We start from the raw sequence: 17577 nt of genomic DNA on the forward strand, positions 1-17577 counted from the left end.
ATATATAAAATTTCATATATTAACCCAACAATATATATATATTATATTATATTATAATTGTTTGTGTGATAATTACATAATGGCTAATTTCAAAAGCTATAGAGCTTATCCTTTTTTACAAGTAGTTGATGGTAGGTTGACAATATTAGATCTTTGAGATACAGGATAAGATTCTGTTGGATATGGTTCAGACGATGGGGGTTGTTGAGTTGGAGAAGAATAAGAACTAGGAGGAAAGTCTTCTTGAGGCATTACAGATTGTGACGGATACGAATCAAGTGGAAACGACGGCAGTTGTGGCTCTTGTGGATAAGATCCAGGCTGTGGAGGAGGATGAGTACCACCTTGCTGAATATAGTCTTGATTCAATGGAGTTGCTGCTGGATTATTTTGTTTCTCACTGCGTTTCTTTACATAATATTTTGCATAAAGGCATAAACCTGCGGCAGAAATAAGGAATATTCCACCAATAGTAAGAAGAACTATACCAATTATAAAATTTACATTAGTTACAATATTATGAGAAATATGATGTTCTTCGCGTTCCTCTTCTGTTGCGTTTTTAAAAAATTCGTTTTCAACTGTTGGATCCTCTTCTTGCTTTGGTGGAGTATCGGAACGTTTACTTTCAGCCATTGCTATTATTCCACCTATCAGTAAAAGAATCCCAAAACCGATGAAACAAATGATACAACCGAAGTATAACAGCCAATGAGGAACAGCATAGTAACGTTTCATATATCTTCCATGCCACGTATTTCTATTCGAGTTTCGATGATATCGCTGCATATTTTCCTGAAGAAAAAAAATATATATATATATATTTTATTCATTCATCACAATATTAAATTTATCTAAATGTTACCTATTAAATATACTAGACACTTGCTAATATGGCCGTTCCTTGCACAGAAGATTATAAGTGTTCTTTGTGTTTTGGAGGATAGGTAGATGCATATGAACAGAAGAAACTATTTTATTTTGCACAGAAAAATTGAGGGAATTCCATCTATACTGTAACTATTTAAAGACAAGAAATTGAAGTATTTCATTGTATAGTATAAATATTTATAGTCATATCAGCAAAATGTTCGTTTTCTCTTATGATGAGAGGAAGAGGCCTGCAAGCAGCTCGAGATGAAACATTGTAAAAGTTGTATTTTATCTGATTATAAATTCGATAAACTTCTATTAACGTTTTTACTAATTTTACACGTAAATCTAAGAATAAATTGCAAAAAGCTCTAGGATCATGTGCATATTGTTGCACAAGATCCGCGCACACCAGTTCTTTCATTGTTCGACTCAAGTATTCAGTGATGTTATTACTACTAGATAATATTTAACAAATTAAAGTTTCCACATAATATAATTTATATAATTACAATTCAAATTAAAGTCATCACATAATATCCTTCGTTATCAGCCAAATAATAATTAAGATTTTTTCCACCTTAAGTAAACACAAGATCTGTATAGGTGAAAAGAATGTAAGTTACTTTAATTAATACGATTTTATATTTAGATAACTTAATTACTAAAACATTATCTAGATATTCATATTTTATTATTATTATTTACAGGAAATAAAAACATAGTACCACCACCTCGTCTATTATACTTATATACAGCTATGCTGTTTTGTATTGTATTGTATACATTCGTTATAGCTTTATATCACACGTTCGGTCCCTTTGCCACGATTCGGTTATTACACACAATTCATAAAAGCCGTGTACAATACAATACAAAGTATTATTACTATTATTACTTTGAGCTAGTGTCAGTGATTTATCTGATCTAAGTTAAAAAAAAAAAAACTTGTGGGCGAAGCTCTGTTACAAGATTTTTATGTAAAAATAACTTCTATATTAATTATTAAAAACAAGCAAAAGACTTAATTTTAAAGTTAGATAAGAGTTTTTAAAAATATTGCAATAAAGTTTACAAGAACTCAAACATATAATTATTTTTTATTACTCTTAGTGGCACTTTACACAAACAGATTATACAAATTTCATTTATAGATAAAAAAAAATCAATTGTCTAATTTCATACAATTAGCATGTATTTTTATTATTTAAATTCTTGATGCGCTTTCAATTTTAACATTTGCGTAAGTTTGCGTTAACAATATACATTTCATAAAGTAGCGAAATGCTTGTAAATAATATTTACTTTTATGTAAAATATATATATATATTTTACATAAATGTATATTAAAAAATATATCTTCGTATAATTTAACAACAAGAAAGGCTTTGCTTATAAAAGTGAAAAATATTTCTTGTATTGATTATTATAAAACTATTTGCAAACACTTCAGATCCCGATTTCCTCACTTCAGATCTCGATTTCCTCACTTCAGATCTCGATTTCCTCACTTCAGATCTCGATTTCCTCACTTCAGATCTCGATTTCCTCACTTCAGATCTCGATTTCCTCACTTCAGATCTCGATTTCCTCACTTCAGATCTCGATTTCCTCACTTCAGATCTCGATTTCCTCACTTCAGATCTCGATTTAGATGCAACTTAATACTGAAAATCTATCATTTTTAAATTGTATTTTCGATTTTCTTACAAAATTTATCATCAAATTTGTGAAAGTAACGTAATTTTAAGTACAAAATTATCATATTTCGAAGGCAGTTAAGTTTAAGTTCAGATATAAATAACACTTTTTTTTTTTTTTTAATTTTTAATAAAAATATATATATTTTATATTGTAAGCAATACAATTCACATCAACAGCAATATTTCAAATAGCTATTATATATGTGAAAATTCTGTAAAGAAGAATTCAAAAAGGCATGGTTTTATCCTTCTTTAAAACCAATTGGAGATGCATTAGCCTGAAGAGATCCTTGCGATTCAGGATAAGGTGCTAAAGCAGTCTTTTCACTTACGTACGGTTCAGATGGCGGAGGGTGTTGAGTTGGAGGAGGATACGGATAACTAGGAGCGGCTTGTTGAGAATAGACGCCTGCTATTACAGGTTGCGGTGGATACGAGCCAGAAACTGGAGTATATTGCGAGGGATACGAACCAGGTGGTGATGGTGGCTGTTGTGGGTACGAACCAGGTGGTGGTTGTGGCTGTTGCGGATAAGATCCAGGCGGTGGAGGAGGATAAGTACTACCCTGCTGCATATAACCTTCATTCAACGGAGTCACGGATGAATTGTTTTGATTCTTGCTGCGTTTATCCATGTGAAACTTTGCAAAACAGCATAAGCCGATAGAAAAAAGAATGCATATTACACCGATACAAATAAAAACTGTACCAACTATACGAACTACATTAGTTATATCATCGTGACCAAAACCAGCTTTTTTACGATCTTCTCTTGCCTTTTTGAAAAAGGGATCTTGAAATCTGGGATCTTCATCGTGTTGTCTAGATAGCCGATCAGCATGGTTACTCACGACTGTTGCTATCGTTCCGGCAAAAATAGTAATTATTCCAAAAGCAATCAAATAGACGGCACAACCGAACGATGCCAGTTTATGAGGAGCAATATAAGAACGTGGCATATATCCTCTGTACCAAGGACTGCCATACATATTCTGTTGTCGCATCATGTTTGCCTAAAGAAAAAGAGAGAGTATTTATTTATTAGTGTTATAGTTCATTATAACACTTAATCATATACTGTAATATAAAAAAAGTCACCTCTATGCTTAAATCTATTAATAAATCTAAATTAATTAATGGATAACTTTGTAAAAAGTAAAAGAGTTTTGGAAATGGAATTTTTTAATAACATGGTAGCAACTATTGAGTACTTTTCTAACATCAAATATCGAATTTTTTTTTATAACCAGTCACAAATCCGGTATTAAAACAATTATTTTTATTATGTTTTTTTTATATTGTTGATAGTGAAATACATTTTAGATTATTCTAAACACTCTCCAGTTACTTTAATCGTGTATTCTATGAGAGAAAGCTTATGTCGTTGTTAGAAAATGAAATACGCTACAAAATGCAAAGTTTAGAAATGAATTTTTCGTCAGAACTGATCGGTTGAAAAGATAATGTAAGAACATAACAGAAATTATTATTATTATAAAAATAAATAACGATAAATAACGAATGACAAGAATGATACACATCTACAAAGATTGCTCTCTCCACAAAGCTCCCATTGAGCTATTTGAAATCCATCATCTATCCAAACAAGTAAATAGCTTCAAGAGTTCACCATTAACCTGTGTAATCTGCTCCATACGAATATATACCATGTATATTAATATCAAAACATAACATAAAATATATAACTCTTTTAACAACGTTGTTTAAAGAAATACTGATTATGTACCTACATGTTTAAAAGTATGTTGTTTATAGTTATCCAATATTTCCTCTTCCCACTGACTTTCGCAAACACAGCAACCTTCGAAAACCCAAATTTTGCAAAAGATTTCGTTCTCAGGAAGACTTTCTAAGGGGAAATGGCCCCTATTTAGGTGTTCCTAACGTATTGACCAGCCTATTGACTAGGCACGAACCCACGACCAGAGGTTTTATTCACTCTGTCACTGACGGCAGACATTGAAACATTAATAACTAATAATCTGCCATATATATTATGCTGCAAATGTGGAATTGTTTTTTTAAAAATGGCTTTCACACAGAGTCAAACTGCAGTTATAATATCAGTTGTTTAACACCTGATCTTTTTATTCATTTGAAAATGTAATTTATAACTCAGTTATGAAGTTAATTATTTATCTTTTATTATCATTTATCAATCATTTATCATTTAATCATTATCATTTATCATTATCATCTTAATCATTTATCTTCTTTATTTACCTTCTCACGATATAATAAAAAATTTAGCAGAACAATTTACATTCTTTCTTCCATTTGTTATTTTCTTTTTTTCTTGCTCTTTATCATCTATCTGTTAAAGTATTTAGTAAAAAGTATTTTAACGTTATAATAGGCATACGGTACATATACAGCAAATTTCCTACCTTCGTACTTTCTTCATTGAAAATTTTCTTAATTCGAAATAATTCCTGTACAGTTTTGCTAATTATGTACAACTCCAAACAAGAATTTACTTCAAGAAGTCATGGCGTGGTTCTGATCACTAAATCTTAATGGTATTAAAGTAAGAATTCGTGGATGGATAGTCACCAGGCGATTAAGGCATCAGCCTACTGCTCTGAGGGATCCAGGATTGAATCCAGGTGGAGAACCCCAGGGATTTTAATGGGTAGTTTTGTCCTGGATATTTCGCACCTGTCTTCATCTTCTAACGCCTTCATTGTGTACCTGACCGAACCTACGATGGGTACGGAAGAAAATAAAAAGCCCCATTTACTGCGTACAGGGACAGAGAGAGCCAAAAGTAAAACGAAAACTAAGAATTTATCGATTCTGTATCAGAAATTCGTCAATGAATATCAAACATACGTCGGATGTGATAACAGTTAGGAATGGTAAAAACAGTCACTGATATAAAAACAAAAGTATTATACAGTACAATACACACGAAGACGATACCAAGAAACATAATTCACGATATTCGACTTATAATTATAAGTTGCTACAAAAAATAATTGAATTGAGTTACTTGTTTTAATAATTTTAATCAAGGAAAAAGTGTGTTCAGTGTCGAAACAGCTGTGTCCACTTGACAGCTGTTTTAACACTGGATTTCTGTCTTGATATTGCTCATAAATTGAAGTTACTAGTATACAATTGTTACCACCATTTGCATCATTATTTTTGTATAATGAAAGTATTCATCGATACATTATCCTTACGCAGCAAATTTAAAACTTGGTTTTACATGAGCAACTCGAATAACTAGTTTCTCTCATGGATCCTACAGAAAGAATCCATGTTAGCGAATCTAACAATACAAAATATTGAAATATTTCATCATCGTTCTTTGATGTCACATAACTATCAAGATTAATAATATTAATTTCCAATAGAAATTCCCTCTGGTACACCCCTTGGTTGATTGCCGCTGTATTACGTTGCCTTAGTTTATTTAGAATTTTCATCTTATTTTCACTCGCTAATCCGTTTGTGCTTCGGTTTACAATGTGTTCAATATGTTTTAGAACTTCTAAACGGATATTATATGAAACTTGCTAAATCGGTTTAACATCAATTAAATGGCCAAGCAGAAGAGACTTCAGCGAGAAAGATTTAGTTTAAAAACTCACCACTACTAGTAGTGTTTAGTAGTTTAATCCACTCGGACACAAAAATAAGAAAGAAAGGAAGAAAAAAAATATTCTAAAATTCGTATTTAGAGGAGTATTCAATCAGTAATGCCACTACACTTATACACAACCTCAATGGTATGACTTCAAAATGAAACTCAAAAGAACAACAATGTTCAGATATTTCTAATTTAATTAGAACACTTCGTTTCTCTACGTGTTTGGCAATGTTTAACTAAAGTTTTTGAGACTAGTTTCTAGAAATCTTCATGTTATTCTCGGAACATTTCCTCGTGATGGTTTGTGACAGGTGAAATGGATTCCTTCGAGATCTCTCTTGAAAGTACGGGAAAGGATCAAAGTTTTTGAGTGTTCGAAACTTTAAATTGGAGTTTTGTATGGCTCCTGATGTGAAAGTACTAGTGTGGAGGTCTAGCGGTGTCACGTTGCAGAATAATTGACTTTGTCCACAGTTCCAACAAAATAAACTTACCACTAATCGTGCTTCCATTTCTTTTGGAGAAACATTTTCTTGAGTTAAAAACTCTATTTTATCATTGTTTGACACGTGTCGACACAATTGAAAACTTATCTATTTCGAACACAATTATAACACATTTGTAGTTCTACTAAGCATTAAAATGTATCTAATGAAACAATCTTTTTATTTATTTATTTGATTGCTTGCTAAACAATTCCTGTGCGAAACACGTGCAAGGAGGCCTTATGTTATAGAACATAGTGAAAGTTTAATAATCAGTAAAATTCCCCCTCCCCCAGATTTTTGTATTTCTCGATATTTTAACTCCAAGAGTCCAAAAATGTGAAAAGAAAATCCTTAAAAAATTGTCTGGGAAGGCCATTTGTATTATACTTCAGGACTGGATAAACTAAAAGTTTTGAAATTTGGCAAAGTTATTTCTATGAATGGGACATCGATGTTATTAAATTTTGGTAAATTTAAGTTAAAGGAGTAGAGAGATAGAAGGGAGGTGTCTCATCAGTCCCGAAGCCAGAAATAAATCATTGGGGGTGGTTAGATGAATAAATTCTGATGAATACAGTTGAGGCTCTATAAATATGAGGCCTTTTTTGATAGAATGTAGTCTGAATATAAAACCTTCCGGATCATGTCTAAGCAAAAAATCGTCATTTTGATCAAGAAAATAACCTGTACTATACTGTTTTATTAATTTAATATTCAATTATTCGATTCCCATGAGGGAGGAAGAATGCATCCTGACTCTCCTAATAAAATAATTGAAGCAGTCAGCCAGAAATTATTAATTACGTACTGCATGCTAATATTATTTATTCTTTTATAATTCAGTTAATTACTTAATATGCAGGAAAATACGACAATCACCATTATTTGTATTGTTATATTATTCGTGATTAACTGTTTTAGATCGATTCAATGATTAGGCCTAATAATATATAATCCAGTGGTTCTACTGTATATCACCATCTGTTTCTTTCTGTATTACGTCACACATACGTAAGTAAATCATCACAGCGTATCTAAAACGTAATTTCGTGTTAACGAAATCAATGGCACCGGGGGTAACAACATGTATAAATATAACCCGACCCAGTTGTTGTATTCGAAAATGTGGGGAATGGCTGACGTCACTCGTGTGACAGCCTGCGTAGTGTTTGGTACAGTACCTTCATTTATTTCTCAGTCGCACTTATAAATGATAAATTACATTCATTGTGAAATGTTCAATTCTACCTGCTAAATTATATAGTTCGTACTTACGTTTACTCTGTGTTACTTCAGTATAATTTAACACTCTTTTGTTTTAATTCCGTCAATTACCTCGTTCGACACTTTATAAATTAAATTTAAAGTTGCAAAACGTATTTCCTCCCGACGGAATTGTCGATGTTACTAGACATATTTGCGTCAGTGCGACGCCCATTCGTCCTTGAGTGTTATGTCAGCCAATTATGTCTGTTTTTAGAAACCGTCCATTCTCTGCGTATTAACAGAAATCCAATATAATAATACACATTATTGACGATATGTTAATAGAAATAAATAAAATTAATGAAATTAAATACCGAAATTAAATTTATTTATTTATTTAATAATTTTAACACCAGATGGCGCTAAACACTTCAGCCCCTTCAGCGCTGAAATTTCGAAGGTGTGCGTATGGGGAAAATTTTTTAAAATTGTTATTATTTATTAATTCTCATTTTTTCTATTAAAATCTTTTATTCAAAATTAGTTAAAATAGTAATAAATAACCTTTATTACAATTAATGGGATGCGTATTTTATGAAATGAATAGGGACAATACAACTCTCGGGGTACAAAGCTCTTGTGGGGACTTCTTTAACGATATCGTGCTAAAGAATATTCGATAAAAAGTCAATTCTAATACTAAAAATACCTTCAATATCGCGCCATAGTACAGTCAAGGTTGCAGATGAGGATGTACTGTACCCAAAGGAGGTATAACTCAAAATTTAAAAATATTCGAATAATTAATAAATACCTTTTATTAACACGTACGCGACGATTGTATTGAGGATACTGACTTTATACTGTACAGTTTACTGATTGTATTGAGGATATTGACTTTATACTGTACAGTTTACAGTTTACAGTTTATACTGTACAGTATAAACTGTATTTGTCATCACAAGTGTTTTAGAAACAACGTTTTGAAGTTCGAACAAATAAATTTGAATTTAATAATTAATTTAATAGTTATCCAAATAGCCAGTTGATCGAGATATGAGGCTTATCAAACTGAAATGGAGCCAAGTAATCGAGATCACATTGAAATAAAGGCTTTGGGATGCATTTCGGTCCTCAATGGACCCTCCTCAGCCACAACAATATGAATAATCAGCCACGTACAATAGTTTTAAAAGCTCATATACAACATTTAGCTTAATTATTACATAAATATTTTTAACAAATGAAAAAAAAAACAAATCTTCAATATAACACAATAGTAACACGTTACATGGTTAAACTGTAACCGTTCGTATATCATTTCTATTCACAGTTCAAACGTATACCTCATGTGAGACTGTGTTAAGTGGGTTTTTCTTTATTAATTTATTAATATATTGAAACAAATAAAATAAATTAAATAATGTATATTAAATAATTTATTAACTAAATCGGTTATATATGAGCTTTTACAACTATTGTATTGTACGTGGTTGATTATTCATATTGTTGTGGCTGAGGAGGGTCCATTGAGGATCGAAATGCATTGTTATATGAATTTTAGACCTCTGTGTTCGGTACTGGAGTCAAATGTCTCTGGTGATCACAGAACAGGATTTTATTGTGGCTCCAAATTATAATAGGCTTTATATTTTAAGAAATATAGTATAAAAATTTTGTAATATCTTCTGATTTAACCAGATTCGGTGGAAGAAATGACGTGTTTCCTTACGTGTTAAACAATACATTAATTGGAAGTTCCTGCTTCATCACAAGTTCCTGCTTCGATGCTTCACAGAATAATTAATACATTGAAAATTTATAACTTCATATAAAATATAAATTTTTCATAAATTTAGAAGAATATTGCTCATTACAAGATATAAATATAACAGGTATATTTGAAGATATTTTTAATATAAGAATATTTCATATGATACGTAGAACAGTGTGCAATTTATTTATATTACACAACTATTACTTATTAATTATATTACGTAAAAATACTTTTGCATTCTAAGTGTTTTTAAACACTGGTTTGTTCACCAGTTCCTAAATAACGGCGTTAATGCAATATTACAATAAAAAGCCAAAAAGGTTCTCAATTTCCAATGCAATTATTAAATTTTAAAATACTTTTAAACCTTAAATTCTATAAAATTTATAATACTTTATACAAATAACTTACTGTACGTTTTATAATTTTAATAAATAACACCAGATGGCAGAGAAAGAAGAAGGATGTACAAGATTCTTAGAATCGCGATCCCTCCCACATATATACTGTACAGGTTTATAAATAACACATATATTTTTTTACGAATAAACATATACGTAATTATTGCATACAACACCAGATAACGGAGCAATGTATAACTTTAGATAGTAGAAACTGTGTATACATATATGACGTCATACTATTGGAACGAACGTCGGAGACATCGCCCAAGTGAAGTGGCCTGTATGACGCCACGTGACGTCACCGAATTGCGAAGCACGAGATACGTAAAGAATGAATTTACAGAAATCGCGCCCTAAAATTAAAGATTAGTGGAACTCGTATGATGCAGGTAAGTATAATTATTTTGAGTTTTAAGTAATTAAATTTAAACTTCCGTTCTAAAGAGCATCCTGTGGAGCGCTGATAATACACAAGTGAATTTAATCGTAATTTTTTTTTTTTTTTTTTTTTTTTGTATTGTTTAAGTGGTAAACACTAACAAAGTTGTCAGAAAAGTTATAATTTTGTGGCAGTTTAATAATTGTTTTTTGTTGTAATCATGTTAAGTATTAGCTTCGTGATAATTTGATAACTTTTTAATACGAATTTATATCGAATCAAAGGGAAAAATAAACCTGTTTAAAACAGTTTGTATTTCCAGTTTCGGTATAGTAATTTATTCGTCAAGGTTGTTTCAGTCAGAGTAAAGACCTTGAAAAAGATAATGCTAGAGACAAAAATCTTTCAGTCTACTTTTCAACAAATTTTATTATTATTTTTATGTTTTAATTACATATTTTAAGCTTAGATATTGCTTAAATATAGACTCGAGAGGCAATAATTAATGTAATTTAATAAGTTGATTAAGCAAATTTAAAATTTTATAAGCTTTAAAAAATTCAATATAATTAAATTAATTATTCTCACTTTTCTATACATAATTAAGCTTAATTTCAGCATTTTTCTGAATGATCAAAATAAAGTAAATAGTAATTATTATTATCATTTGTGATATACAGTATTTATAGATATAAGTAAAGCTTTACGATATATTATAGATATAATAATTTTGTTTGTAATAATTATGGTAATTTATTAGAATAGGTTAGGTTAGGTTAGGTTAGAACGTGCGTCCCCACTGTTTCTTCTATTTGCTGGAATCAGAGACGAGCCGCCATTTTGGAACCATAGGTAACATTAACCGAAACTTTTGAGTATATCAAAAATAATAATGTATTGTGTTTGCAATGACGACTTTTTCACTCTGGAATTTTATGCATCTCATCCCGAGTATCCGGGTGTGATGTCTAAAGGATTGGGGTAAGATAACAAATATAATTGCATGAAATTAATTCTCGAATATCTTAAACCGAATTTAATTTATTGCATACGTAGTACAAAGTACTTTTAAGTGTAACAGCACAGTATAAGTATTGTTAATTAAGTTCACCCCGTTCATTTAACGTGCTCTATGGCTTTCTTCAATCCAGGAACCTCTTTGAGGAGTCCTCATATAATTTCTACGCATATCGTGAAATAAAACGAGGAAACAAAAATTTATTGAAAATAGGCGTGTTATCCCAAGAAAAAAGTGGCATCTTTCCCATTTGTTGGGGTAAGATGCATAGTTGAGCCTAGCAGGTCCGATCAGGACCGACGTAGCTGAACAACGGAAACTTTAAAACCTTACTACATTACACATTAATTGTTTTTCGCAATTTTTGTTTTAAAATTACTCTAGAAACATTTCACAACAGGAAACTTCGTTCTTACCTAGCTTTTATTCTTCTCAAAGGTAGAAAATGTGGTAACGGTAGCCAACTATCCGTTCTCAACATTTGTCCAATGGTCCATTGTACAAACACATGACAATATCTGAAGTCACAGTTTGAAAATAACAAAAAATTGGCATCTTCCCTTCGATTCGCTCTACACTGCTACAGTAAACTTAATAGTTAAGTAAACAACGATAGTTGATCCTGCTCGTTATTATTATGTATTACAGATACTATCACAATTACTGTATCTGTATATCACAATATAAAAGTATTTTAAGCACAATACTTTTATACATTTAAATTAAATTTTTAATTGTTTTAACAATGTTTAAGAATTTTTATAAGTATTTTGTTTTTAAATCTCTATAACCAATAGAAAGTATGTAGAGTCTAGTGTCTGTTCCGTACTTTGAATTGTTAGTTTAATTAGTACTATTTACAGTAAAATTTTAAAATTATAATTATAATCATAATTAAATATTTATTACTTTTTAGAAGTTTTCAATAATCCATAACAACCCAAGTCAAGAAATATAAGCTTTTAAAAGGTATACATTTAAATTTTAACATTAAATTCTAGTTAACTATTAAATACAGAATTTTATTTTATATTCTTTCTTTCTATGTATGTGTGACTTCTTTGAAAGCTTTAACAGGTCTTAAGACAGAGAAGATCCTCCAGCATCCCAGCAGATTGTGACATTATCCTTTAAAGCAGTAGTGTAACCAGAATGCTTAGGAACAGACTCTCCTTACCTTTAGAAATGAACTAATAAAAGAAAGAAATCGAGTAAGTATACAGGATCTGAGTGTTACAAATGCACTTATAACCTGCTTATAGAAGTTTACTCTTATGTGCATGTTGTAAGTGCATTTGTTTAATAGTTGCATAAGAGTTTACCTTTATATACATGTGTGTATGTGCAATAAGCAACTGTTAGCGCTGTGGATATCCACAGCACTAACAGGTGTACAGAAGTGAATACAGGTTTACATTTCGGTCACTAACATCAATTTTAGTTACCTTCTGCTTCAAGGACTGTGCCACAATCTTGCTAGAAGATGCTCTCAACTTCGTCTTCTCCTACGTTACTTCCCCCGGAAGCTCAATTTTAATACGTCTTTTATAATAAAAATGCAGGTATCACTCGTACAACACTGTTTCGCTGTACGAGTGATACCTGATAAATGTATATGGATTTACTATATATCTTATACAATAAATCTGCATATTATGCATATTATAAAATATGAATTTTGTTTATTATGATCAAGTTCTTCTGTTTACAGAAATTCATTCCAACACGTAAATGAAAGTGTCAATCAGATATACAAATCTTCAGTTGTATCGGACACTTGTTACTTTTGTTTTTTATATGATCTAAAGGTTTTTTCCTATTTTAAATAATATATTTTGTTAATAATATTAATTATAAATTATAAAATGATTATATTTTCTTTTGTATTTAGGACAGTCGAACCTCCAATAACGTCCACCTCTAAACAGCGGCCATTTTTTCAGGGGCACAAGATAACTTCCAAACAATGACTAATTTTTATATTCCCGTCAGTGGCCGTTGTTCGGAGGTTTGACTGTAATTAATTAAATTTAATATTGGTTTTGTGCAATTAACCATATAAATATGAAAATTTCGTATGGTTTTAGTATTTAAAACCTCTCATGAAATTAGTACAACAGTTCATCTCTGTCCATATAAAAGATTTTCCTTAATTTTGCTTGCCCGTAGATAAGGAAAATTAAATTTCCTGTAAACAAAAGTTACACGAATTAACATTTGTTAAATTTTTATATAAAATATTTATTTATACCGGACATCCCTTTGACATTTTATTTATTTATTTTAAACCTAGTGCAGGCGAGGCAGCAAATTCCCAGAAGAAATAACCCAAATACCCATTATTCTAATGCCTCGAATAATATTGAATTTTCCTACTCATAAAATAATGTATAAATTATTTTAATCTGACTCGAATTATTCTTATTCATTTTCCATTTAATTTATGGCAGGAAAAATATTAATAAACATAAAAGTTCTTATATATCAGTGCATATTCTAACATTACACATTTTGTGCCCTGCAACTGGGCACAAAATGTGTAATGAGAATTTTGAATTGTGCACTAGCAATCCCATGTTTCTGTAGTAATTAATTGTCCGATTTTGGGTTTTATTTACAGTTTATTAACACTAAGATTTATCGGAATCGCAATAACAAAATTGATATTTGTGCAGTTGGCAAAAAACTTTAGGATAAGGCGTGCTATATATATCGGCAAAGCAATCTTGTGAGGTGTAGTAAAAAAATAACACAAAATTTTAATGAAAATTAATTTATAATCTTAATTATAGCCGATTAAAAAACACGTAAATAGATTTGAAAATATTTAAATTGAAAATGATTTCCACTGACCAATCATCGTTGAGACAAACCTATTTCTAGCCAATCATTGTTTAAATTTTGTAGGAAACTTCATTTTATCTTACGATTTATTTTATGTTTATTAATATTAATATTAATTTGTATGCTTTTATGTTTTTCAGTATTTCTCAAATGAAACAGAATGCCATCGTATGATAGTTGCACATTATGCAATTCTAGGGCAAACAGGATAAATATTTTCATTATTGGTATCGTTTGTATAGGTGTGGGCTTGAGTTTGATGTTTTTTGTGAAAAAAACAGCCAAACCATTCGCCGAATCAATATCTGATCATCCATTAAAAGTTTTAGGAATTGTTTTAGTGATAATTGGTGGTGTATTTTCTGTAATGATTTGTGTGCAATGCTGGATAATGAATGAAAGTGCTGCATCATCCCTCTCTCAAGCTACTGTAATAAGTGGAAGATCTCCAAATCAAACTGCAGATTGGTCTGTAGCGACTTCAACAAGAACTGAACATCTAACGACTGACTCAACTAACAGATTCGGTGATTATTCAAGTAATCAATTGTATGTCCCTTCCGCTCCACCCGAGAATGCTACTTCAGTTGCTTCGATACCTAAACCAATTGATTTAGATCTTCCACCTTCTTACGAAGAAGTAATGGGTAATATAAATAGGCCTATATCTTGATTTCAAACAAATTTAGTCGAATGATAAGTTTGAAAAAAGCGTGCCTAAAGAAACTTTTGCGCAGTGAAAAACATACCTTGTAATGGAAAGAAATGCTTCGAGAAACTGCTGCTGATTTGATAGACGTGTAAAATGTCTTTTGTGTAATGAGGAAAATTGCATCAAAGCTTCTTGCATACCTCAAAATCTTGTTTACTGAAATGTATGAAAACCAGTCTAATGGGAAGTGATGCCAGGAGAGCAATACTCCATTTTAATTTTTGAGACAATGTATAAAGCTCATGGCTACTGGAAATATGACTAAAAATTCTTATTTTTGGGAATACGTGCCTTGAAAAACTCCTGACATCAATTAATTTTTCAAAGGTATTTTGTAATGTATGCATGAAAACGAAACAATTGAACTTTCACATTTTCACACCTTTATTTTACAGAAATTTTGAATATATTCGTACATAAATTTTGAAGATTACAATAATGTACCATATATTACATCATCTTCATTTATTTATGATTTCGTAAATATCATTTAATGTTTTTAACACATCACAAAACATAATTTTATTACTGTATACGCTGGCAATGACGTAAAATTTCATTAAAAATACTTTCAGAACGTTTTTGTAAACATTTATTGATGTAATATACCATATGTATAATATGTATATTAAAATCAAATATATTGATTGTATGAGTAGATCTGTATAATATATTGGGTACATTTATTAAAAATTATATAAATAAACAGTTATTAATAAATATTTTACAAACCTTACTAAAATACATATTAATTGATTATAAAAAATTACACTAGGTAATATAAATTATATTTATACAAAAAAAGTATTTACATTTTTATTAAGTTTTAAATTCTATTATTTTATCATATTAATAATAAAAATTATAAAATTGTATTAAATTATTTATTTAAAAAATTATATTTTATTACAAATTATTCTCTTTTAAATACTACCCGCTCCAAAATACTCAAACAATGGCCACCTGTAAGCAGCGCCGTAACTAGCCTTTTATGCGCCTGGTGCGAGCTTCTGTAACTACGTCCCAAAACTATGACCCAATACTTGGTCCAGGTCACACTAGGGTCTACGCCCTGTGCCTGGGCACCGCTGGCACCGCCCTAGTTACTCCCCTGCCTGTAAGATGCAATTTTTCAGGAACCTTTCTTTTTAAACAAAAATGCACACAAAATAATTTTTAAACATTACTCATTATTTGTTTCTGTTAGTGACCCTTACTCAGAGGTTGTTTAGAATTAAATATTCATTAAATCAGAGGCATATAAAGGGTGTAAATAAACCCTATACCCTGCACATTCAAAACCTGTAGAAATTTTTTAATTTTTGATTAACTAATTATAACAATTACGTAAAACAAATAAATTTCATCACAGTTATAAAGTAAAATAATAATATGTGAGATTAATTCAGTAAATTGTTTTGAAATGAAATTCTCAGTACTTTAGAGATGTTTCATCATACAGAGAATGAACTGTAATACAGCAGTTAATTCTATTTTAAATAATATATTTTATTAATAATTTAATACTAATTATAAATTATAAAATCACTATATTTTCTTTTGTATTTGGGACAGTCGAATCTCCATTAAAAACGTCTTAAATTAGAACAATATCGTCATCTCTATCCCTAGATAAGATTTTCCTTTATTTTCCTTTCCAGTAGATAAGGAATATTGAATTTCCTGTCAACAAAGGTTACACGAATTCACTTAAAATATTATAAATATAGAAATTTATATCAATATTCTGTTACTGTTATTAACTTGTCAGAATCTATATTAATTATATATTAAGCGAATTATAGTAAGTTCTATAGATAAGAATTAAAATTAGGCAATAGTTATTAAAAGAATTAATGTTTACCTAATAAAGAAAAAAATAATAAGAGTTTTTAACCTTTTCTTTTTTTCCTTTTACTTCCATAAATCAGTCTTCTATTATTAAAATTTATTGTAAAAATCATCGATAATATCAGATTAAAAATTAGTAAATTTATTTATAAAATAAGGTATAAATTATTTTCGTCTTGCTTGCACTGGTTGTCTTTCTTGTCTCTTTAATTTATGGCAGAAAAAAATAATAAATATAAAATTCATATATATATATATATATATATATATAGTAAGAAAATAACACAAAATGTTAATGAAAATTAAGTTATTATTTTAATTATAGCCGATTAAAAATAAGAAAGTAGATTTGAAAATATTTAAATTTAAATTGACGAATTACTGTTAATCTCTATTCCCACTGGCCAATCGTCGTTCAGATAAGCTTATTTGTAGCCAATCATTGTTTAAATTTTATATATGAAACTTTATTTTCTCTTACGATTTATTTTATACAAAGCATTGCAAGAAAAGTGTTCTTTCTGGAAATGGATGATAGAATTCATCAAGATAAGTAGAAAAAGCAAATTCGGATTATTTACCGAAATATTCGAGATTAAAGTTTTGTCAAACGACTCTACAATGGGCCACCGTTACAGACCTGCCAACTGAAAATGAAAGGATAGATTGAAAAAAAAAAGAACAATTACATAAAGCTTGTCATTGC

At 30.0% G+C, this 17577-nt stretch overlaps 1 protein-coding gene and 2 long non-coding RNA genes across 3 annotated transcripts; 1 reads left to right on the plus strand and 2 right to left on the minus strand.

The window, feature by feature from the left end:
- Positions 1-405: 405 nt before the first annotated feature.
- LOC136970722 (uncharacterized) lies at positions 406-8193 on the minus strand. The gene is made up of 2 exons (XR_010880022.1): positions 7956-8193; positions 406-795 (listed from the first exon to the last, which is right to left on the minus strand). It is a non-coding gene; the product is annotated as an uncharacterized lncRNA (long non-coding RNA).
- On the minus strand, positions 2554-4839 carry LOC136970684 (uncharacterized). The gene is made up of 2 exons (XM_067265154.1): positions 4821-4839; positions 2554-3589 (listed from the first exon to the last, which is right to left on the minus strand). The coding sequence occupies exon 2, from the start codon at positions 3581-3583 to the stop codon at positions 2819-2821; it is 765 nt and encodes a 254-aa protein (XP_067121255.1). The 5' UTR covers positions 3584-3589; positions 4821-4839; the 3' UTR covers positions 2554-2818.
- Positions 8194-10180: 1987 nt separating the features above from the next.
- On the plus strand, positions 10181-15668 carry LOC136970526 (uncharacterized). Its single transcript, XR_010879997.1, has 4 exons — positions 10181-10456; positions 12381-12433; positions 12533-12675; positions 14449-15668. It is a non-coding gene; the product is annotated as an uncharacterized lncRNA (long non-coding RNA).
- The last annotated feature ends 1909 nt before the right edge of the window (positions 15669-17577 follow it).

Source organism: Centruroides vittatus, unplaced genomic scaffold (assembly GCF_030686945.1).
Source record: "Centruroides vittatus isolate TY-2023 unplaced genomic scaffold, ASM3068694v2 contig_1049, whole genome shotgun sequence".
NCBI classification, from domain to species: domain Eukaryota; kingdom Metazoa; phylum Arthropoda; class Arachnida; order Scorpiones; family Buthidae; genus Centruroides; species Centruroides vittatus.

Excerpts from the sequence above, each read along its gene's own strand:
- LOC136970684 (XM_067265154.1), bottom strand. The coding sequence starts at position 3,583 with ATGATGCGACAACAGAATATGTATGGCAGTCCTTGGTACAGAGGATAT.